This window comes from Akebia trifoliata, chromosome 6 (genome assembly GCF_017979445.1).
Source record: "Akebia trifoliata isolate Shusen 1 chromosome 6, ASM1797944v1, whole genome shotgun sequence".
NCBI lineage: Eukaryota > Viridiplantae > Streptophyta > Magnoliopsida > Ranunculales > Lardizabalaceae > Akebia > Akebia trifoliata.
In genome coordinates this window covers 3,871,790-3,897,464 of record NC_141380.1, presented here as the reverse complement: position 1 = coordinate 3,897,464, position 25,675 = coordinate 3,871,790, and the positions used below count along the sequence as shown (strand labels likewise).

General features: G+C 35.1%; 3 protein-coding genes across 3 annotated transcripts; all 3 read right to left on the bottom strand.

Moving 5' to 3' along the window:
• Positions 1-41: 41 nt before the first annotated feature.
• LOC147399705 (uncharacterized) lies at positions 42-10,172 on the bottom strand. Its single transcript, XM_086445173.1, has 9 exons — positions 9,952-10,172; positions 7,845-8,042; positions 7,619-7,741; positions 5,997-6,034; positions 5,743-5,911; positions 1,132-4,722; positions 918-1,040; positions 682-818; positions 42-517 (listed from the first exon to the last, which is right to left on the bottom strand). Exons 1-9 carry the CDS (start codon positions 10,030-10,032, stop codon positions 301-303), a joined length of 4,677 nt encoding a protein of 1,558 aa, XP_086301299.1. The 5' UTR covers positions 10,033-10,172; the 3' UTR covers positions 42-300.
• Positions 10,173-16,807: 6,635 nt separating this feature from the next.
• On the bottom strand, positions 16,808-22,125 carry LOC147399704 (O-methyltransferase family protein). Its single transcript, XM_086445172.1, is given in 4 exon segments — positions 16,808-17,293; positions 20,994-21,058; positions 21,178-21,758; positions 21,760-22,125. Coding segments are annotated over 4 exon segments (1,050 nt in total). The 5' UTR covers positions 21,864-22,125; the 3' UTR covers positions 16,808-16,993.
• A 1,654-nt stretch (positions 22,126-23,779) lies between these two features.
• On the bottom strand, positions 23,780-24,619 carry LOC147399703 (uncharacterized). The gene has a single exon (XM_086445170.1). It carries the CDS (start codon positions 24,555-24,557, stop codon positions 23,967-23,969), a length of 591 nt encoding a protein of 196 aa, XP_086301296.1. The 5' UTR covers positions 24,558-24,619; the 3' UTR covers positions 23,780-23,966.
• Between the last annotated feature and the right edge of the window lie 1,056 nt (positions 24,620-25,675).

Sequence of the window (25,675 nt, the reverse complement as noted above, 5' to 3'; positions counted from 1 at the left end):
GGGAAATTTAGTTGCTCGTTTGACCAATTGCAATGCAACTTAAAAAAAAAAAAAAACTAGATTTTCTTTTATTGATGTAATTACATAAGATTATGCCATGTATAGCAATATTGTCAATCACAGGCAATCTGTAACCTTACCTGTTTTATTTTGACAACCAGCCTTGTCTCATGGCCAAAAAATTTCCATATGGACTATGAATGAGAATTGAAAATTGTGACATAATGAATGAGAATAATCACTATACGAGAGACTCGTGGGGGTGGGGAAGAGAAGTCACCCGGAAAGTTCCTCTTGGATTCATGAAAACCACCTTTTTCCATTCTTGAGTGTTCTTATTTGCATCACAAGTTCCTCGCGCTGAGCTTCTCCTTCAGCAAATTTGAGGCTCATGTGGAAGTAACGCTCACGAATATCTCTTAACTCTGCCTCCAGTGATGATGTGCTACGTTCAAATCCTTGGGTTTTTATAACTTCACCTTTGGCATCATGTCCATTATGCTCATCAGTCAACAACCTGAACAACATACATTGTAATTAGGAAAGAAACCTTTTACCACTTCGGTGTACAAAAATGAAATAGATTCAACTTTCAATAAAATTCGACAGTCGGTGGGTTCGAGAAAATGGAAATAGAAGCTTTATTTATACGTCGGAATATGTTCCACCATTACTACTTACTTCTTAAGCTGTAATTTGTACATGCTATTTGCCTCCAACGCCTCAGCGAGCTCATTCTCAAGCAACTGAATCTTTGACATAAGATCAATTACTACAACCTGAGGCCTCCCATTATGATTATCATGCTTTTTATCATCCTGAAAAGCAAGATCAAAGAGCTATAAAAAGTTAAACGAGATCAAACACATTGCAAAGATAAATTTCTAAACGAAGTAGAAAATATAATGAAGTATAACCTCTCTTTGGTATTGATTAGTTTCAAGACTCTGTTGACCATTAGAAAATTCTTGTAATTGATCAAGCTTCATAGATGTCCTCTTGATTTCATGATCCCGATTGCTATTCTTCTCCATTTCGCTCTGTAAATATTGGAACCTGAAGTTAGAATTCAGATTCCTATTGCATGTTTGACTGTAATGACATCAAAATAGTAGGAAACAGAAGACAAACCTCAGAGAACTTCAACTCTTCAACTTGTGTATTGGATTCGAATCCAGGCAAATCTTTATTGCTGGATTTGTTTTGGTTTTGATTTTCTTCTTCAAGGGCTTTTGCTCGCTTTAGGCATTCGTCTCTCTCCTCTTCAAGGCATTGTACCTTCCGCTGAAATTGGCTATTTACCCTCTTAATCCGGCTCAGCTCATTTTTTAATTCAGCCTCATGAGCACATAATGCTTCTTTTGCAGTTAGATCACCCTCCAACCGCAGAAGCTTTTCTTCTAGGGCAACCTTGGCACGTTTGCAATCTTCTAACTCAGACACCGACTTCTGCATATTAGATATTTTCTCAACAAATGAAATTCTCTCAGCCTTCAACTCTTCACAATCTCCGGATAATAACTGCAATGAAGTTTCCAGTTTATCGTTTTCAAACTTGGTCTCATTGAGAGAGTTCTTAAGATCCAATACTTCATCCTGAAGTTGTCCTACTTTCTGCAATTGAACCTTCAAGCTGCCAATTTCTTCTATTAGTTGTTGTCTGTGATACTCCGAAGCTGTAAGTTTTAGTTCGAGCCCGTTGACAGTGTTTTTAAATTGCTCTTCACTAGACTTGACATCATCGATCAACCTTTGCAGTTTTTCATGGTCAGCTAACAACAGTTCATGGTTTTGTTTGGAAACAGAAAGCTCATTGGTAAGTCCTCGAACCTTATTTTCAGATTCTAGTTGAAGGGTATGTAATTCTGTCTCAGAGGATTTCACTTTCGTTAGGGTTTCTTGAAGAATTCTTTCAAGTTTTGCTTTATCTGCACGTAAACTGGATGTTTCAAGTACTGCATTTGAAGCTATTCTCTCCCTCTCATCGTGAGTTGAAGATATCTGCTCGGTGAGATGTGCTACCTCTCTTTGAAGGTTCTCGACTTCAACCATCTTCTCCATATACATCTGATTTAACAAGCTCTCTCCTAGAATAAGTTTCTCTTTATGCTCCTTGTGTTCATGAAGAAGAGCGTCTAATTCCGAGGTTAATAATTTCTCTTTTGAAACAACATCTTCTTGCATGGAAGATAATTTTGTTTCTAAAAGCTCGATTTTTTTGCAGCAATCAGAGAAACTTTTTCGAGATTCTCTCAGTTCGGCTTCGAGGTGTGTACAATGCTCATGCAACTCCAGTTTTTGCTTCCGCAACTCTACATTCAATTTCTGGGCAGAAGTACATTCATCAATGAGACTTTCAGCTGTAGCTTGTAATTTCGGATTTGCTCTCTTCAGATACTCACACTCTTCTTGAGCTTCTGACCACCGCTTTTGCATGTCTTCCAACTTGTGTTTCAAATCAGCCTTTTGTGTTTCCATCTCATTTCCCAATCTCTCAATCTCATTCCGAAGATCCATTGCAAGAGATTTAGAATTCTCTAGATCCAATCTACTGGATTCCTTCTCATTCGTCAAATACCTTAATTGAGCTTCCAAGCCAGATATGCGTTCCGATAACTGTACATTCTCTTCTTCTAGCTCAGATAAATGGATCTCTAGTTCAAGCTTGCCACTTTCTAGCTCCGATGATTTCCTTTCAAGCATCTTATTAGCAGAAACATGGGAATCCAAACCGCTAGTAAGAACCATCAAATCATTTCGTACGTCATCCAAGCATTTAGATGTAAGACTACTTTCTTTCGACACAATTTCAAAGTTCTCCGCCAGTTGACCGTTTTCTTTTCGAAGACTAGAAATCTGAGCTTCTAACTCTGTTTGAGAACCCCTTAGAACCTCAACCTCCTCTTCCTTTGATGACAGAGCAGCTTCAAGTTCCCCTATCTCCGACCTCTTTGCAGTCATCTTCACGAGCTCTTCTTCACTTTGTTTAAATACAGCTTCACATTCAACAATCTTCGCTTGCAGTAAATTATTCAGCTCAGATAAGTTGTCTAAGATAGCCTCGGCCTGCTCTTTTTGAGTCATCACATTTGTACCGTTCGAATCCACGAAGTCATCAAGACCATTTTCACGTTCAGAATATATGTGAGAAGAAATATGATACCATGGCTTCTTCACATGAGCTAATGCTAGCTGAAGCTGTTTATATAGTTCAGGTAACATCTTAGATGTTTCAAACTCGTCAAATATTGTTTTGCTTCCTTGGTGGTAACTTTCTAATTGTCGTTTCAATTCAGTAATTTCTGCTTCTCGCTCTCCTAATTCGGCTTGAGTGCTACGGAGTTGGGAATCAAGATTACAAGCTTTATTCTGAAAAGATTGCAACTGAAGCTCCAGATCAGTACACTTGTTATTAAGATCCATCACTTCGACTCGTAAGTTTTCAGTGGCAGTTCCTTCACAAAGAATCTCCATCTTCTTCAGTTCCTGTTCCAGCTGGTTAATTTGCAATCTCAGTAACTCGGCTTCAGATTCTGAGTTACCAGAAGAATTAAAAGAAGAACCTCCTTCCAATACATCCTTTTTTGATTCCTTGAGTTTGAATATAAGCTCCAGGTTTTCTTCTGTAAGTTCATTGCAGTCTCTCTCTAGCTCCTGCACTTTCTCTTTCAAGGCTTCAATTTCTTTGATCAGATCAGGATCGCCTCCAACGGGGAAACTCGTCTCATGTGAACATTGGGAATTGAGCAAATCAGATAGCTTTGCATCTAATTTGAGGATTTCTTCCTCTTTTTTGGATAGCTTAGATGTCCACTCAGCCTCAATATCCGACATAATTTGGCTCCTCTGGGCTCGTTCGTTTTCGAGCTCCTTGTTTTTGTCTTCTAAGCTTTTTTCCAGCAAATGCACGGTAACTTGCAATTCTTCTGTAGCACTGAATTTTGTATTTTCTGCTGAAAAGTCGGCTATCTCCAGTCTCTGCTTCTCTATGGTCTCTTCAAGTTCCTGAAGAACAGAAACAAGTTCAATATTTGATTCTTGAGCTTTCTTCAGTTGCAGAGTCAAATTAGCATTGGAATCCTTCTGAAACCTCATCTCATCTTCCAATTCTTTCTGAATATGGGTTATGCCTTCTGCTTGCGATTTTGAATTCTCGGAGGCCATTTGTTTCACCTTCGACTCCTCTAACAATGTATTAAGTTGTTTGATCTCCTGCTTTAAGTCATCACGTTCAGTGTGTGCTGCTGATAGCTCCATATCCAGATCTGCCTGATGTCTTGACTGGTCAGTAAATTCCTTCCTCAATATCTCAAGATCAACCATTAATTTCCGAGCATTTCTTTCCCATGTCTTAGCTTCTGAACGAAGCTCCTCGATTGTTTCTTCTGCAGCTTCAAGAAGATCCTTGGAAGAACCGGGATTCCTCAATGATGATGTGGCAAATAAATGTGAAGAATTTTGCCCCAACTCTGGTCTCTGGTTCTGAAGATTGCTGCCCGAACCATTGAGCCTTGAATTAAATGATGAAGGATTTGATCGAGAAAGATCCTCAACAGGAAAAGCACCAAAAGGTGCACTATGTTGAGAGCCAGACGAATCTTGTCTTCCAATCGGATACAAATCCCCATTTAAGTTGTTTCTTGGGGAAAAATTTGACCTGTCGACGGAACCTTCTGCTGAGTCAGAGCTATGGTGTGACCCTGATGCCGAAAAACTTGTGTGCTGCAGCAATGTGAGGCAGTTAATTAAAAGCAGAGAAGTTAAAGCTAAAAAAATGTAACCAACACAGAAATGTTAATCAGTATAAACAAAACATATTGGAGATATTGATAGGCTTATAAAGAACAGCTCCTGCTTCTTAGTTATTAAGTTATTTGTCTGCTTGAATAAACTGCAATATGGAGAAAACTATAAATGGGCTAAAACAAGCACTTAAGAGACAGGCTGGTATATCTGGAACATCAACACATGTTACTTCAGTATGCACTTAATCAGAAATATAATTGGTCATCCTGACTTTGTAAGAACATTTTGTGATATCTATATAATAAAACACAATGGTGGGTCCCACTCCAGTTACAGTGGAGTGGGGTCCACACTACCCCATTTATTTTCCTCTCCTCGCCCCCCTCCCTCTTCAATAATATCCCTCCAATTTTACATCTTTCCTCTTTTACCCCTTTAACCCCAAAGAGGATGCCCATGCTGTAGGCATGGGCAAACTCTAGTATTATTATGAGAACTATAGAAGAAAATTTCAAATAAAGGATCTTGATCTTATCAAATATTTCCTTGGACTGGAGATCAACAATTAAAGGTGGGTCACCATTTCATTGCAAGAGCTCCGAGTGGAAACACACTAATCTTTGCAAATATTACGAGCTAGGTTATATCTGATTCATAAAAAACCAAAGAAAAACTCTTTTTGATAGATTTACATTACAACCTGTATTCTTTAGAGCATGTTTTGGCAAATATGATGGTGCAGAGCCCATTAGAATTGGGTGGGGGTGGGAGGACCTTAACATACATTAAATCAATAGAGTTCCTCGTAGTTTGTTATTTTCTTATTGAAGGTTCAAAATATCTAACTAATTTAAAAGGCGCATGAATATCTAAATAATTTAGCAATAAGAAGCATGAATATTAACATGAACAAGGATGAATGCAGAGACTGTCAAACAGTTCGGGGGTTTAAGGATGCAGTGATATAAGCTATTATGAGTGAAAAGTTAACCACACCCTACTCCCAAGTTCTCCTGGATGAGAAGTGCTGCTTAAATGGTTACTTGAGGAAGATCCAACGCTCCTAGCATATGCATTATCAGATACATCTGACTTGTTGTCCATCTCACCATAGTCCACATTAGTATCTTCTAACTGAGAAGTTGTTTCTTGCCGTTGTTCATCCCTGAAAATTATACAGTAAGTAATCAACATCAGAGAAAAATGGAGTTCTAAAGATTGAATCAGGGTCTATATTGTGAACAGCAAACCTGGCTGTTATTCTTGGGTTAAGGCACTGAATTTTGAGCTGCAAGCCAAAAAGACGAGAAAACATCCGTGTCATTTATCGAACAACAAGTGCAGGGTTCAAAACCATAGTATGCATACTTGGAATATCTATGAACTCTGAATACAAGCCAGATAATGGAAGGATTAAGAGAATAAGGCATTTAATCATCCATACAAAGGACAGAAACATAGACGTAACTTTTTGAATGACACACCCATAAATCCATATATGAACATTGCAACTATGAGATCTATCACTAATGTAACTATTATCAGGTTAGTTAATATCAGAAATATCTCCTCTATTGATCTAAAGTCAAACACACTCTATCTGATTCAGCCATTATTTTATCTTTTAGATAGATTCTTTTCAACAAATATTGGAAGGAGATGACAATATTTGAAGTAAACTTGTTGATTTTTATGTTATTGTTGTGGCATTGTCGTTGTCATTCAGAATTCCTCATCCCAATTCTCAACCCTTTAGGTCTGCAACATGAATCCTCCCTTGCCAGTCAATTCTGTCTAGAAAACTAAATCAAATGCTAAACTTTCAGTGGTTTCCTCATTTGTCTTTCCTGTACATGTGCCCCATTCATGTTTTTGAGCTTTTTTCAGTTCCGCATGTCAGAGTCGTACAGTTCCTGATGGACCAAACAAAAAATAGCCTAATTTAGTGTTTTTGAGCAACATTGCCTAGTTTTATCCCCCTGAAAATGTGTCTAGCCGATCAATTTCCTTTAATTGATTAAAGTAAACTAGCTCCTGCCCTTTCATTTCTTCAGTTTTGAGAAATTATTACCATGTTCAGACATTAAAGGGTTGAGAAGAATGTATTGAGTGGTTTCCAGTTCCCTATCCTCATGCAAGCAAGGCCCTTGTTTTAGCTTAAATTGTGAACTCTCCAAGTGGCACAAGTGAAAAAAAAAAAGAACAAAATCTTCCCTTCTCCAAAGTAAAATTTTCTGATTGTCACTTGAATCAACTAACAGCCTCCTACCTAAATCACATCTGAATGATAGAATAACATTGGTTCCAATATCGCACAAATAAGATAAGAGAGGAAATTCCAATATCCAATTTCAAATATAGCATAATTAGGCTGCTTAGCTTGAACAAACCATTACACTCTGGCATGGATCTGGAGATACAGGAAATGTCAACTAATGTAAATGTGAGATATAATACACAACTAACTGATTTTTAGATTTTGTTGGGTCAATTGAATACCTTTTTCTTACCACAAATAGAAAACCTGATCCTCTTCCATAGTTTTTTATAGTTCTGTTTTTTTTCACCCAATTACAGGAAAAGACAGTTCATCACCCTACTCATTGCCAGCATATTAAAATCACATTTGGTGTAGTCCTTTGACGAGGAGCAACTTTTGGAGCCTACAGTCCTCAAGTAGTTCCCCAAGTCTTTCATGTCAAACTTCTTATTCAACACTTAAATTGGTAAGGGGATTCATATCATCACTAATAACACTAATTTCATCAACTTAGCCCATGAAGTTTGATTGCCACTACATTTTAATACTGATATTAAATTGCCTTTTTCACATATGAAGACATTAATGAGCAGAGAGACTGAGAAAACTCACTTGTAAAGTGGTCCCATGATTGCACTTTTTCAGTGGCAATGAAACAGGAATCAAAGTCCTTGAACTCGTGTAGTTTGTCAGATTGATGATAGCCTCTCCAAGGATACCAGATCTGGCTGATCCCTAGAACACATGAAATTAATTGTAAGTTCACCATGGAGAAAATATACTCAACAAAATCAAGTTGATCAATCTAAAAATAAAATAAACAACACAAGTATCATACCATGGAAACGACAAGTTTCAAGAGACAATCTTCGAACTCTTTTGAATTGCCGTCTTGTGAGACCCATATAGATTCCGATAGAGTCTCTGTCCATTGACAATTTCCATTCCGTACTAATGCTTTGCTTGACTTGGCTATTGTTTTCCCGGTTTCCACAGAGATGATAGACACAAAAAGTTTGTCCCATCCTTTTTGTACCTGTTAGCAAGAATCTATAGTAAGCAAAAACTTTGGAAGACAAATGAATCCTTTTACTAACATGAAACCACGAATTGAAAACATTGAGTGAAAAAATTTGTAGAGGTTCACTGGAAAGGGGGTCGGAAGTATAATGTGATTACCTGTCAGTCAGAAAGCCCCGAAAACATCATAAACTTCTATAAAACTGATGTTTCAGACAACAGCTTAACATACAACCACCATAAAGCTCTGTGGTGCTACCATAGAGTTGAGTCACGTTACTTCTTTTTAAGGGGTCAGTTCTATACCTCTTTATTGCTAACGGATCAATTTGTGCCTACTTCTTTTTCTAAAATTAATGTAGGTATGTTGATAAGGAAAAACCTTTGAAGTGCCCATACTGCTTCAAACTTTCGGTAGAACCTTGTCATTTGGATTACACGTGGTGTCTCCAAGGAGGTGTCCAAAATATCAACCAAAAAGTGGGGACGTGAAATAAACACAAAAAGACATGTGTCATATTACAAGGAGGGTTCCTCCAAAATTTTAATATCGAGGTTGTAATTTTTTCTTCCCATCTTTTCTTGGTAAGTTCTGGAATGTCTCCATTAAACCCAAACGCTTATCCACCAAAAAAATTATAATAGCTTTGGAATTTCTAGAATATCGGAGTTCAACAGCGCAACAAATCATCAAGTGAAATCCTTCATGATCACAGTAAGGATCTATCTTAAAAGATAGACTTCGTAGTTTAGAGGAATTCCACTGGACTGAAAGTGAGGAGAATGATATAGTGAAGGAAACTAATTTGGAAAAGTATCTCATTACCCATGTTTCAATTTCTCTAATTGGTGTTTCTTTTCATTTTCATATGGATTAGACACTCTCTCGTTTTACAGGAATCTATGAGAAACCTGAACAATCAGAACAATTAGATGAACACATCTGATTAAGAATTTGGTGAGAAAATAATTAGAATTTCTTTTGTTAGGGACTCGATGCTGTTGAATTTATACAATAAACTTCATCAATAATTATAACACATAGACAATTGTAATTTAATATAAAAAATTCTCCCTCACACTTGATCCTTCCTGCATTCAATTTACATATTTAGTGAAATAAAATTTGATTTTTTTTTTTTTTTAAACTTCTGGTTATCTGTTGTTAGGAAGCATTCCTCTTCCATTTATCCATTAATCATGATGAGTCTTCTGAGATCTGCAATCTTTCAGGCGGTCAAATTTCTAGAATTTAAGTCTTGTTTCAGTCCTCAATCTATCCGCAAACACATTTGAACACCGAATTTTTAAATTTAAAAGCTCCTTGCATAATAAAATTAGAAATACAGAATAATATTTAATTTCAACATGATAACAAGTCGTAATCCAGTAAGAAATTACAGAAATATTCAGCTAAAAGTAAAATTAAAATGAGAAACTCTGCAATTCGAGCTGCAATGCCATCAAACACATCTTAATATCGATAAAAAGCGCAAAAGATCCATCGATACTAGTCTTAAATCACCGAATTTGAGACTCTAGTTGCAGAAATATTCAACTAAAATTATAATTAAAATAGAGAAACTCTGCAATTCGAGCTGCAATGCCATCAAACACATCTTAATAGATAATAAGAAAAAAGAAAAAAAAAAAAAAATCCACTGAAACTATTCTGAAATAGCCGAATTTGAGACTCTAGTTGCAGAAATATTTAGATAAAATTAGAATTAAAATAGAGAAACTCCGCAATTCGAGCTGCAATGTCATCAAACACATCTTAATAGATAAAAATAACAAAAAAATCTGCCGATAATTGTATGAAATCGTTGAATTTGAGATTGTAGTGTAACGGTTAGAGATCTAAAGAAACCAGAAACGAAGAAATTTGGATAAAACAGGATTGTTCTTTGGGGGAAGATGAGTACCTGAAGAGCCTGGAAGTGAGAGAATTTGAAATCGATCCTCTCTCCTGATTTCTCAGACTTGTGTCTATGTAACCTGAACATTTTCTCTCTCTAATTTCAGAGACAAACCATCAACACTACCTCCTAAACACAAACACACACACACAAAGAGAGAGAGATGAGAGAGATAGAGATAACTGGTTGGCGTTTTGTTTTGGTGCAAGAGACATTGTTTAGAGTTAAAGAGTCAGTAATAAAAGCTAAATACTAGCGTCAAACGATGTTTGACGTGGAGCATCACACGTATAGCTGATGTGGGAATTCGTTTGACGTGGAGCATCACAGGTATAGCTGATGTGGGAAATTTTTCTCCAAATTCCCAAGATGAACGAATCTCTAAGAAATTTGTACAGATATGATTAATCGTATGTTTGATGTTATGACCTGGACATCGTTTGAGGCTAGAAAAGTTCGTAATAAGACTTGAAAAACAGAGAGAGAGAGAGAGAGATTTCCCTTTCTATTTAGATAGAGTGTGTTTTGAGTGAAAGAGAGTAAATTTCGCTGCAATTGTAACTTTTCATGTAGAGTAGTTGACTGGTAAAAATTTGCCACGTGGCATTTTGTTATGGGTATCATAGCTTTTATGAATCCAAGATGGATAACTGCTTGAAACCTACAACTCCAAATTGTTAATTTAACACCAATTCAATCAATACACCATAATTAGAGAGATGTTATTGACACCCCAACTTTTACTTATTACAACCCAATTAAAATATAAAAAATGTTAATATCCTAAAATAAGTAAAAGTCTTTCCCTTTGTTTTTATTTATATATCTATTTGTTAAATTTAGTATTTTAATATGAGCCTAATTCTAATTGTAATTGAAGTTGTTTGAATGTGTTATAATACTTTGTAATGTTGAGGTAATAAATTGAACCAAGGTTTTGTAGTGTTTCAATGGTGTATTTTAATCTTTAATTAGGGTGTGATAAATAATTTAAGAACTCAGGGTGCAACAAGTAAAAATTGGGGTGCCAATAGCAGCTCTCCAAAATTATCTTGGAGTTTATGGTTCAAAAAGTTGAGCATAATTCTTTGTGAGTGTAAAATGCATTATATTTCACATTCAATAATCATAGTGCCCCACTTTATGTGTGTGTGTGTTCTTTCTTTGTTTAACTTAAATACCCAACGTCAAAGTTGTTGTGAGATATATGAAACCTACATTGTGATATTTTTACTTTGGTTGTTCTTCTCTCTACCCCTTAATCATTTTCTTGGGTCGTCCATTGCACTTAACACCCCTCAAATCTACTTTGTGGTTATTTTTATTATGGTACCATTTTTTTTGGAATTCCTAAGTAGTTTTTTCATCAAATCATTCATTTCGAGGTTTGAACTTGAGATGTGGTGCTAACTCTAATTTTAAATGATGAGAACCTAACTAATACAATAAATAAGGATGTCAATAGGTCGGTTCCGATTTGGTTCTTAAGGATTTTAGAATCATAACCATTATATTTAGCTTAGTTCCTATTGTTATCAGTCAGTTCCGGGGTTCGATTCCAAAATAAATGGAATCGAAATCACCTAAAATCATGGGTATTAACATAGTTATTTTGAAATAACATATTATTAACATACTTATAATTTGTTATAATAAATATATAAATTAATGAATTTTTTTTTTTAAATAAAAATTTATCTTTGTTAAAAATAAAATAAATTGGTTCCGAATACCCATTGAATAGAATCTAACGGCTCTAGTTCCTATATGTTCAGTTCGGTTCGGTTCCATTTTAGACTTGACTTTAATCAATTTCAATAAAAATAGATCTGAAACTAGGGTTTTCGATTTCAATTAAATGAGTACCCATTAACATCCCTAGTGAAAAGTGAGGAAAAAACTTTGAAGGGGACAACCCGCTTCAAATGGTTGAAGGAACCCCCTTGCACTATGACACCTGACATTAAAGAAGGTATCTTATATATTGATAAAAAAGAAGGGATGTGAATTAAATACAAAAATCCATGTGCCATAATGTGAAGAGGGTTCCTTCAAAATTTTGAATAGGGTTGCCCGTTTCAAAGTCGACTCGAAAAGTAAACCCTAAATCTCATTCAAGTTGTAACATAATCATCCTAACAATTTCCATGCAGGTTCGTGGAGGTGTGGTGGGGGCAGGGAAAACATCAACGTCTTGGTGCCCAAGAATGAGTTTGTTTACCACGTGGCAAGTTTCTAATGGATAATAGCAAATTCCAAACCAGCGAGGAACACCAAAAAGTAGCTCGGAGTAATAGCCGGCTGTGAACGGCTACTCCCTGATGCATAATAGCATTGCTCACCGTTACTTTGTTTATTTTTTATTTTTTTAAAATTAAAGAGGGGTTTAGGCAGACCGTTACTTCATTACTTTATTATTTCTTTGTTCCATTAAATTTTGCAATAAATCCGAATGCGATGACACTGCCAACTGTTTCCCCTCTATACGCCTCGAATTCATCGTTATTCGTTACTAATCTTACTTCCTACCTTTTGTTTTATCTTGTCGACAAAAAAAATAAAAATAGAGGGTTACTATTACCACACCAACTATGTGCAATTCTTTTAAGATTCACATAAATATTGGTGTGACAACAGTAACTCTTAAAAAAAATAAAAGAACTACTAATGCCACACCAATTCTTATAATAGATTGGCTTTAGCAACTCTAAAAAATAATAAGAAATTTAATTTATAACGTGGTCATGCTAAAATACGCCGAGGGGGAACTTGACCGTTAGTTGGTGCCACCTAAGACGAAGACCCGTTACCCTTTTTAGACTTTCGGATTTGAGGTCTGTTCAAATGGCGTTTGTTAACAGCCTCAAGTTTCAACCACCAGACTAGACGTTTGGGTTTATATATGGTTTTCTTTATCATTAAGGAAAGATGGTGATAATGTACAACACATGCTGACCACAAAATTGTCCGACGTTGTAATCAACAAAGCGTCCCATGTATAACGCGGCACATGATCTTGTCCTTTACCATATATGCGTTGTCCACGTGGTATAGAAAGTTCGATAGCTTTTTCTTGTCGATATTATTAAAGAATAAAATAAAACAAAACAAAACAAAAAGGTACGAATAATAATTGAATTTTTTATAAAATAAGAAATATAATAAAATATCAGGACCATGAATCGTGGCCCACACAGATGAACGGTCTAGGATCAATGGGCGGAGGAGTTTTATATACACAACCGTCTCATAAAATGCATCGAAGGGTATTTTGGACACTTTAGTGTCATATTATATGGACTCGAATGTCGATATGTACAAGAGAACACAAGAGACTAAATTCCAAGTTTTCTGAAACTACAAAGCCATGTGAGTCTGCTCGCTACTTTTGCCTCTATATTGTGTTTCCTTTTAATTGAATAATAAATATTTTTTTTTTACCAAACTGGGTATCTACTGTACTGTCGCGTTTACTATTTTAATTATTTAGCCTTCTAGTGAATCAAATTTAGTAGGTAATATTTTTTACAAATTATGAAAAAATCATAATAATATTTTAACTTTAGGATTTATTTCAAGTTATAAAAAAAAGTGTGTAGAGTTAAATTCAGCTGAATGGGTATCTTTTATGAAACAAATTAGTTTATTTGAATAATTTGGAGAAAAAAAAGAGGGTAATATGTCCTTGCAACATAGACCCATTTTAGTAAAAATAAGTAAATATCAAAATGGATAAATGGTCCTTTTGATAAAAATTTCAAAAACAAGATTGGAGCCATTAATATCGACAAAATACTTGAAATTAATGTTGGACTGACCTCAATAAGAAACACACGAGGGACATCTTGATGTGATGGTGCACGCATTCCTGTAGATGTGTTTTTCTCGAGATATGAGTAAAATGTATCTATAAACATGCGCGCGCCATCACATCAATGCGTCTCTTGTGTGTCCCCACTGAAGTCACTCCAGCATGAAGTTAAATATATTTTTTTTATTATTATTATTAAAAAAAGACTATCATATATACATTAAGTTGTCATCAATGGACAAAGCTAGCAAAGAGACAGTGGGCGCAATTGCCCCCACAAAAATTTGAGATATCCTTGTATTTTCTACTAATTATATGCCCTCTTGCCTCCTTCCAATTTTGCCCCCTCCCTTTTAATTTTTTGAAGATTACATTGCCTCATGACTGGGTCTTATCTCATAGACTAATTGAAAATGATTTAAATATCTTTTTCTTCAACTTCCAACAAAAAATCCATAAATTTCTCTTCAAACTTATTCATCTTCAAGCTATTCAATTGTACCATTAACTTTAATTTGCCTTAATTATAAGAAATCCATGCTTGTTATGTTAAACAATTCAATCGTACCTTTAAGTGTTGTACCTCAGAGGACATTATCACAAATAGTTGATTTATGAATCGTAGTAGAAATCAACTTTTAATTAAATAGAATTAACGTTTAACACTTTTTGGATTCCATCGCATGACCTTTATACTCTAAACTTTGATTAAGTCTTTATTTTCATTCATAGCTTGGTGTCAAACCGTCTTTCTAGATCGTAAAAGTTGGTTATGACTCCAATCAAATCTGTAAACATAAAAATAAAAATAAATAAATAAATAAAAATTGGAATTATAGTTCCTTCAATCTTTGAGACAAAAATAAAATTGGCTTATAGGTAAAATAAAATAAGGTTTTATTGGATATGATTGTAAAAGTTCAACCTCCCCACCAAAAAAAAAAAAAGTGACATAAGTAAAGTTGATTGTACCTCTCCACATTATGAATGAAGTTAAAAGGTTAATGATTATAAGAGAGTTCACCAACACCTTTCATTCAGGTGTGTGTTGTTTGGTTTCTGTCACAATTTCATTCTGATTATTCTTCCACTCAAATGAAATAATCTCTCTTTTGGCTTTCAGTGCCATCTGAGCTGACGTGGCCTTGAAACTCGATGGAACTAATTTGCCAAGTCAACTCATTAACTCACCCGAGTCAGCTTTGAATTGCATTGGTTCAACTTAGAAACTTGATGGAATTATTCGGCTATATATATATTATTTTTATGGAGAATAAAAAAGATATTTACTTACTTTCTAATAATAAAATTTATTTTTAAATATTTATAAATTTATTATATTTTAATTTTTCTCATCCCTAAGTTTTGATTTAGAAATTTGAGTCGATTCAAGTTTTCGAATTTTAAAACTATGGTTACATGGGCCCTCTCCACTAATGTACCTATGTACATTAGTGGAGAGCGAGAGCACTCACCACTCTTTTCTAACCTTCTTGTATTTTTTTCAACAAGAGAGAGCACTCATCACACTTTCCTAATCTTTTATTTTTTCAACTATATTTTCTTCTAGAGTAAGATAGATATCATTCTTTAATTTTTTTTCTTCCCCTTTGTCTAATCAACTGTGCCATGTCAATGGGTACTTATTAACTAGAATTGAAAACTCCAGTTCCGATTCCTTTTGTATTGGAACCGATTAGAACTTTGTATAAAATGGAACTGAACCGATAGAAATCAGAATTGTTAGGTTCTAACCAATGGAAATCCATAAGTACCTGGAACCAATTTATTTTGTCATTTCTATTCATACCATAGATGATTTAAGGCATTCTCTTATTCCTAATGCCTATTATACAAAAATCTTCAATTTTTCATACAAATTATTGATTGGAGCTTTAAATGAACTGTATCTTCTAAAAATTTAATACTTCTAAGTTCTAATTAAGGAAAAAAAATTATTTTGAAAAAAAATATATTAACTTGTATGTTGTATCTTTAATATAACAAATTATAACCAAGTTTATTATTTTGTAGTTTATATATTAATTTTTAAAAAAAATTACTTTATAATGATTTGAAGTCATTTGATTCTTGAGAACTGGAATCAATGGCTACCCGTGTTTTTTGGCAGTTCAGATTTCAATTCCATTATAAATGGAACCCGAATTGACAAAAGTCAAAACTGAAATAAATGTAATTGTTATGGTTCTAAGGTCCTAAGAAACCAAACCGGAACCGACTCATTGACAACCCCCGTGCCATATAAATATTCAGACCAGAAAAGTGTATTAATCTAGCCTGAGACCGAGAAATATATGACTTAGAACGAAGAAGGGTCACGAGCTTTGATTTTTAAAGTACACTAAGATAACTTTAGCTGTTAAATGTATGCATCTAAAAATTTTACGAGTCTGGCATAAATTAAATGAAATTTATTTCACCCACAATAGCTTAATCACCTAAAAAGTGCTTTGTTTTTGTTTTTGTTTTTCCTTTAATTTGTGTAAGACAGACCGACACATGAAAATGTGCCCAACCATAGTGTTCCCCAAAGTTTCTTTGATTATGGTAATAAGCAAGCCTCGTCTTTCTTCTTATATGCGTCACTCCTGGGCTTCTCCACTCATTGTCAATTGATTTTCGGTTGGACCTCCAAATTTACATCATGTATCAGAGCGGGGCTTTCTCTCCTCCACGTCACCCCATTTATATCTCCACATCCTTTGGCCCAATCCGGCCGCATTGAGTTTAGTCCCAAATTGGACACTTATTGCGTCTCTCTCCTTGTAAGTTCCTGGGCCTCTCTTCTCATTGCCAATTGCCAATTGATTGAGCCAGTTGATTATGTAGAACAAAGACCAATGAGAAGAAACACAAGGACTGATAATGGACTAAACTAAGATCAAAATCAAAATGGATACAAAATCGATCCAATGACATTAGAACAATATCCTGTATCAACCTCAAAACCTCACTCCAGACCGGATCTAAACGAATATTATAACATAATTGTTTTGGATCAGATGCTATCCGAACTAATAAACACAATAATTATGGTAAAACATACATGACTTTTCATATATTATCAGATTGGATTGTGTTAATCAAGAATCCAATATATTATTGAATCCCAAAACCTCAATTCAAACCCTAAATTATCCGATACGACAGAAAAGACAAGACATTGCCAAAAAGCACTTTGTTACAAATTGAAATTGTCAAAGTCCGTAGTTTTGATTACTTGATGAATTCTAAGATAGTGTAAAATTGGTCAATATAGATTGCTCGGAAATGAGGGAAGCCGGTGGAGAGACCAATCTGTCGAAACTCTTCTTCTATTCGATGCTTACCTTTAGCTCTATATATGGCCATGACGAAGATGTCGCCTTCAAGCAAAGCTCGGGTTCTGTGACTGCTATCTGATTCATGAGGTAGCACTGGCTCGCAAGCGATCACCTTCCCTCCCTTTGGGAGTGCCTCGTAACAGTTCTTCATGATCATTTTGCATTCTTCATCCGTCCATGTTGTCAAAATCCACTAAAATACACACACAAACATGCTTAAGATATGTCAAGAGTGTTAGACCTATGTTTTAGTGCGGCCCAATAGCCTCTATCATTTGCATTGTTTAAGTAAATATTGGATCACATCAATGAAAGGAAAAGCTAATAAAAATATTAATCCAATATTATTAGAACTCTAACAGTTCTTCATGATCATTTTGCATTCTTCATCCGTCCATGTTGTCAAAATCCACTAAAATACACACACAAACATGCTTAAGATATGTCAAGAGTGTTAGACCTATGTTTTAGTGCGGCCCAATAGCCTCTATCATTTGCATTGTTTAAGTAAATATTGGATCACATCAATGAAAGGAAAAGCTAATAAAAATATTAATCCAATATTATTAGAACTCTAATGGGAACCCCCTTTAAAGATATTAAAAGGAGACTTCGATGGATATAGAAATCATAACATAAAATCTAATGATTGAGATTTATTATCGGGATAAGTATCTTTGAGATATGTGTTATCAAGATACGCATAAATCTCAACTGTTGGATTTTGTATCTAAACAGTTGGGGTCGTGTGTTTTCTCATGAGTCATTCTTCATGAGTCAATGGATCCCAACCTTCTATATATATATATATATATATATGAGAGAGAGATAGAGAGAGAGTACTTGTAATTGAGAATCATGTTTTATGAATTTAATTCAGCACATTCAATTATTTTTGTGATTATATGTATGGCTAATAGTTTTACAAACAGATCCCAAGTTCCAACATGCGAGTACTTTACCTATCCATCACCACTTATATAATATCTCTTATTAAAAATCTCTTTTATGATTTAAAGTTGACTATCTTTTGGAAGTTAAACCTATTTTATTTAATATTAATAAATTATATTTTGAAAAAGACAATCTTCGACCGTTCCTATGACACAGACATCCTCTCTCAGGTTATAAAAGAGAAAATATAGGAAAGTTATAAAAGGTGAAGTGTAAAAAAATAACGTGGGTCCCACAAAATTATAGTTTGATGGGAGAGTTAAAGGAGTAAAAGTGAAAAAAAAAAAATTGGAAAGAAGAAATATAGTCAAATTAGGAGTGAAGAGTAAAAAGAATAAAACGAATTCCACAAATCTATAGCTTGATAGCTTGATGGATTAAAGAAGATATAATAAAGTTTGAAGGAGTGAAGAGTAAAAACAAAAAAGTGTGGTGTACGTCGATGAGACATTTGTCCAACCACAAAACTTTAGTTAAGCGAAAATTTATCTTCAACTCAAAAAACACAAAACTATAGCAACTCAGTTATGTTTTATTATATAGATTATATTTTCTCTCATCACACATTTATAACTTCGTTGCATTTTCTCACTCTTGCTATGACTTAACTAGTATCACAGATGTTACTAGAGGCGGAGCCAAAATTTTGCCCACATGGGGGCAATGAAGAATGGAAGTTTTTCATTATTGGAGTAATATTCTTGACAATAGCTTATAACCTTCTTAACTTTGAAAATTCTTAAGCGGAAGCCGGGGGGGCAAGTGCCCCCATTGTAAATCTGCCTCTAATGGTACTATTTTACTCAAAACCTCCAACTAAGTACAACTAGATAATTCTTGCTTAATATTATTACTTAATAGTAATCCCCGGCCTAAGCCCACGTTGACTTCAAGCCCTCGCGCTAAGCTACGTGGAATCCCCCGTGTCATAGATCACTAGTTGCTTGTAACATACTTATTTGCTTTTGTAACGTGTTACTCCGTATAATTTGAATACTATATCAACAAAGTTGCCTTCGGGCTTTGCCTTGTGTAGCCCCCGTTCTCTTACTTGATAGTTATATTTTGTGGTGAGATAATTTTGACAGGCTTGCTTGTGGATTAACACGCAAAGCGCTGCACGACCTCACTTCGAAAGAACATGGCCGTTAACAATTACAATTTTTTTATATGTTAATCAAATATATTAAAATAATATGACCAATTAAGATGACCAGCCACATTACAAGAACCAAACAAAATACAAAGAACTATAATGCTAGTTCAAGCATAAAACATCCCATCTAAATACAAAATCTTCAAAAAATACCCTTTTGAAGTCGGGATCCCAAAATTAAATCATGAAATCCAGAATCAATCCCATTAAACAATCTTCGATTTCTTTCCCATCAAGCAACCTAGCACACGGCAAAAGGGGTAATGGACCACATGATCATTTTTCTACCTAAGAAGACATTATAGTTCTACTCTTGAAAAACCAACAAGGCTACATTGGAAACACCAAAAAATAACTAAATAAACCCAAGAAATGGACCAAAGTTTGTGCACTAGTGGGCAGTGAGTCAAGATATGAGAAATTAATTCCTCATTCCTTCTACACATGAAACAAAAGTATGGACCACCTCCACAATCATAAGATTATCAAAGGTAAGGATTTTACCATAAAGGACACTTTCAAGGGTATTTGTGTCCCCAAATGGGACCTATTGGAAAGGAAGATAAGCCCTGAGTTGCCAATATGTCACGGAATGAGTTAACCGAGAAGTTTTTACCGTTTGTGTAAGTCCACACCCTCTCATCAATACCTGACTGTTCTACGAAAGTTTGCTCAAACATGAAAGTCAACTCTACTAACTCCTGAATCTCCCAATCATTAAAAATCCTTCTGAAACCAAGATCCCAAGACTTGAATTGTTCATAATGTCAGCAATCAGATTTTTCTTTTCCAAGGATAACGCATAAAACCACTGGAATTGAATAGATAATGGAAAATTATCACACCACCTATCCCCCCAGAAGTGAAATCTAGCCCAACTACCACAATTTAAAGTCACCAACTCCTTAAACTTTGCATTCACTTTCATTATGCCCCTCCACAAACTACACCCATATGTTTATTTCACATCTTTGCTCTTCCAACCATGTAATTTCTCCCCATACTTTGTCTTAATAATCTTTCTTCACAAGTTTGGCCATTCTTCTCCAAACTTTCATAATCATTTTCCAATACGTGCCACATTTGATGGAGAAAGATCAACTCGCAAAGTTTAAGAGCAAGGTTTGAGAGCTGACATTATTAATAGAATGATCCAATCACCAAGCTCTGACTACTTAAAATCAAGCACTGTTATGATTCATCATTTCAAGAACACGTACGATCTCACTTATAATTGTCAATTCGAGGTACACTTGGATGACCAATACCTAAACCCTAAAGTGGTCCACCCCTAACTCCCTTGTTAGCCTAATCTATAAAAAAATTATTCTAGCCAAGATTCACCTAAGCTGAATTCTAAGTTCTATAAAATTGTGGAATTTTTTTAATTTATAATTGATTGGGCGGATCCTAATCAATTCTTTATTTGATTTACTAGTAATTTTTATATTTTACCAATAAAAATTTGAGTGGTCATAAATGGTTCCACTTTTACATGTATTGACTGCACTTTAACATGTGACAGTACGGCGCACGTTAACAAGACCCTTATTATTATTATTATTATTATTATTGATTCCACCTTTACACAGGATTTACTGCGATTCTCACAATTCTGACTTGGAGATGCATACATAACCGTAGATGGTTTTTACTCGTATCGCGAGGAAACAATCTATGGTTATGTGCACATCCCACGTCAGACTTGTGAGAATCGCCGTAAATACCGTGTCATTGCAGCATTTTCCTATTAAAAAAAGAAAAAAAATCATAGATTCCAAACCTTCATGAAAATAGCATCACCATGCGGAATCGACTTAAACATGTCCCCACCAACGTGTGTCACACCTATAAAAAAAAGAACAAAATTTACTAGACTATTATTAAATATTAACCCCTTAATTTCAGCGGCTCACGATAGCGAAACCAACTGACAAAAACTAAAGTCAACATGTAGCGTTTCTCACCCTGAAAATTTGGGGCTTTTGCAACTACTTCTGGTAGATCGAAGTTGATCCCTTCTCGCACGTGTGGGTGTTTGTGTAAGATCATTCGTAGACAATCTCCTGCACTTCCACCTACATCAACCAATCGTTCGATTCTTTCGAATCCATCGTAACCTTCCAATATCGCCTTAATGAACGGTACAGATACGCCCGACATCGCCTTCTGCATCAACTCGTTCATCTCCGAGTTCACTCCGTAGTAACCATAGGCCGATTCACCGTTTGCTTTCACAAACGGTTCCACTGTGGGGTCCATTACTGCCTCGTGTAACAGTGGCCATGCCTTAACCAATGCGTCTTGATGGTGCTGGAGTACATAGGGTGCGTACGATAAGCCGTCTTGATCAGTCACTAGGGTTTGACCAATTTCTGTTAAAGAGTACTTACGTTCGTCGGAAGAGTTGATTATGTGCTCCGCGAAGACATCATAGCTGGTGAGCATTCGAAGGATTCGTTGGAGATTTTCGGAATCTCCAGTAGGGTAGACACGTGTCAAGATCTCAGAAGCGGAGAGAGGGGTGTTGGACCCAGATTGCCAGATTAAGGCGCACGATAGCATTGAGGGCCATGGGTACGCTTATCATATTGGCTAGCTCTAAGATTGCTAGTCTGGCTTTGTTTCGAGACTCTGATGTTTCGTCCCCCATTTTGCTTCTCTCTTCGGTCTCTCTACTGCCGAGAACTTGACAGCTTTGCTTTCGTTGGATTTGTAAGGAGAACGTTAAGAAGGTGTAGTGTACGGTACTTCTGTGTGAAGATAAACCAATCACTAAGAGCTACGTGTCACATTTTAATTTGTCTCTCCTAAATATTTTTGAAGTTGTACGACATATCAAAGTTGATCCTTTTCTGGTGTATCCGGAAGAAAAATATCATTGCCACGTCATCCGCGTACATATTGCGTATGTTTTGCCACAGCTATAAAAAAAAAAAAAAAAAGAACGGACACCTTCCTCAAAGTACCTGAGAGATTTTTGGATACCTCAAGCATTTTCTGACTGATTTCACAGGCTCTCAACTGCGTGACACGTCAAGTAAAATAGGGGTAGTCTACCGACTATTAATTGCCCTTCTTCCGAGAATATATTGGATTCTGACTTGACTGCTTCCTCTCTAGCTTCTTCACCTCCCCTCTTCGATTCGGCTTTCTTCCCTGTTAGAAAGAATGTTCGATGCCAAAATTAGCTCTCAAATAATTTAAAACCTCTCATTTTAGAAAAGAATTGCTTATCTTTCTTATGTGTCATTCTTCCTTTTATAGAGTTTTTCTCTTCCTTCCTTTTCGTTTTCTTTTTATCTTCTTGAAGAAGTCAATGTCTAGTCTCTTGAAATTATGGATTTTCCCAAGATATTACGCTCGAATCCTGTGAATTCTGGGATCTAAACTCATTATCTTCTCCGGATGATTAATTCTCCAAGTTCTACCCAATCTAGATTGATACCTGAATGAATGCATCCTGAACACCCGATCCATTGAACACTAATCCAATTCAAATGTCTTATTGTGTGATTGAGGGATTTATACCTTCACAAGTAATTTTGTAAATTGGGATGAATTCAACAAACATGAGCTCACGTGAATAAGTGGATTGATGATTCCTTTGTCACGAAAATATTTGTGAGCAAAAAACAATTTCGGTTAGCCTACCTAATTTGACTCACACGTTTGGCTACTTCTCCACGTGCCACGGGAAAGGTAATTCTGAATCTGACTTTGAAGAAGCTCTCCTTATTACAAGACACGTGGTGTTTTGAATTTATTTAACACCCAAAATTTGAAATACCCCCTTGAAAATACCACGTGAAATCCAATGAAGAGGGTTTCTTCAAAATTGTGACGTGGGTTTCTCTTTTCAAAGTTTTTTTCCGATATTTCTTGGCAGGACTTTAAAAACTAGCTCATCAAACGAGATTTAACGTACACCCTCGTACGGCTACGATTAAATCAATAATGGAGCAAACATTGAAAAAGGGCCTTGTTAAAGTGCAATGAATTCACTTTAGAAATTGGCTTTTGTAAAAAAAAAAAAATGAATTTAAAAAAATTATTTTTTACCAAAATACCCTCCTATTCCAATTTCCAGTGTATTTATGGCACTTTAACGTGTAACGTGTGGTACCATTAATAAAATCTTCAAAAAAAAGAAAAAAAAAAAAAAAAATTTGCTATGTCCACGGCAACTGTGTGCAAATTTTTGATGCTTCATATACGAATTGGTGTGACATTAATAAAAGTTGGTGTGACAGATATATATATATTTTCCATTAATTGTATTTTATATATAAAACAATTGCTTTTAAGATTTAATAGGATGACTTGTGATTGTACCCGAATCATTCAATATGAGATGAGGGAAAGAAAGCTTAATTATAAACAATTAAATAAGGCATTATTATATTTTAATTTTTTAAATTATTTAGCATACAAGTAATATAATTTATTTAGTATTGGATAGATTCTTTTTTACCTAAAAAGACTATTGATACCCTTGATTCCACTTCAAATAAACGTAAATTCTAGAAGTATAAAGGTAAATTTTAAAAAATAAATACAATTTTGAAATTATAAATGTATAAACTAAAAAAACACAAATAATATTCAGTAACAAAGGATCTAAAAAGCAACAAACAAAGCCCACGAATTAAAACATAAATCCATCAACAAAACACAAAACACAAAACAGCGAAGATTTACTACAAAGGAACCACGGTCAACTTGACTTTGACCCTTCAGATTATCACAATTCTTACTAATTAGACATGTAAGTAGTGACCGCTCTTGTCCCTTCAACCATAGCATGTTTTCCGAGTTCACCAGGCAACACCAACCTCACAGCACCTTGAATCTCCCTTGCAGACAGAGTCATCTTTCCCGAGTACTTAGACAACTGAGTCGCCTCGTTCGCCAACCTCTCGAACATATCGTTCATCAACCCATTCAACACTTCCATTCCTTTTGAAGAAACACTTAACTCTGGATGCACTTGCTTCAACACCTTATACAAATACCTCTTATACCCTTCCCCACTACTTCTCTTCTTCTTCTTCTCCTCTTTGTCCTTCTCTCCTTCTTTCTCTAATTCATCATCTTTGGTCTTCTCTTGTAGTTTTTGCTGTTTTGCACTTTTTTCTTCAACTACAATCTTCCTTGGTTCCTTAGTTGATACATCAATGTTCTTCTCTTTTTCTTTTTCTTTTTCTTTCTGTGTCTCTTTTTTGTTCTCTTCATCTTCTTGGGTTTGTGTTGTTTGAATAACAGCAACGTTCAGAGTCTCTTCTACAACCTTCTTTGTTGTTCTCACCACTGATCCAACTACCTTCACTGGACGCTTTGGAGCCATTTTGTTCTACTTCTTCTTCTACAACTTCTCTATGAATCAAATCAAATTAAAAAAAAAGCAGAGATAGGAGGGAAAAATATAAGGGTTTTAGAGGCGTTTGTAAGAGATTGATTGACACGTATAGGACACTTGTCGACATGTTTTTACTAAAAATGGGTACGTGGGTTCACCTTCAAATCAAACTCAGTTAAAAGTAACTGATGAACGGTTTCTAGATAACCAACTAATAATCAGATCAAGTAAATGTAGCCGTTCATCTTCTTCTGCATTTTGCACCGTTGGATTGAATGCAGATCCGCTCTTCTCCATTTGTAGGGCTTTCATTGGATCGGATCATTAATCTGGGACCAGTATGATAAGAAACGGGTTGTTGACTTGTGCCCGAGGGCACACGTTAAGATTATAGTGACAAAGTCAGGGGTTCGGGAATAATTCGGTAATAGAAAGCTTCGGAAAAAATCAGCAAAACATTGATAAAGTCAGAAAAATATCGGATAAATTAAAAAAATTAGTAAGTATAAAAATGTATTTTCTATGCTAAATGATAAAAAAAAAACACTTAAAAATATTAAAAATTAAAATAATTCATGATTTAATCGTGATTTTCTCAATAAATCGCAGATTTTTATCACTATGGTTAAAATGCACCAAGATTTATTTTATGGAAATGAATCATCTCTGGCACAAGTTCATGTAGCACACTTTCAATAGATAAGAGGGAGTCATACTAGAGAAAATTTAACACCTCAACCCTCTTGTGATCATGATTTAGATCTGATTTAAAATAATAAAAAAAATAAATCAAAATAATAGTTTTGTTCTCCCACAATCCATGTCTTCACAAATGAACAGCTACTAAATTCCCAATATTTTAAGTTTGAGATTTATTAATTGGGTTGTTGATATAGTGCTCTTTCAACTTTTAAAAATATGCTAAAGGAATAGTATGCTACAGTTTGTTCCCCATTTTACTGCCTAAAATACCATTAAAAAAAATTCTACCAAAACTATCCTCAATTGGTTATTACCAAGGTGTTTTAAATGCATCTTAGCATGTGCCCACACGTTAACAAAACCTAAATATTATTATCTCATTTCCTTTCCTAGAACTTATACCA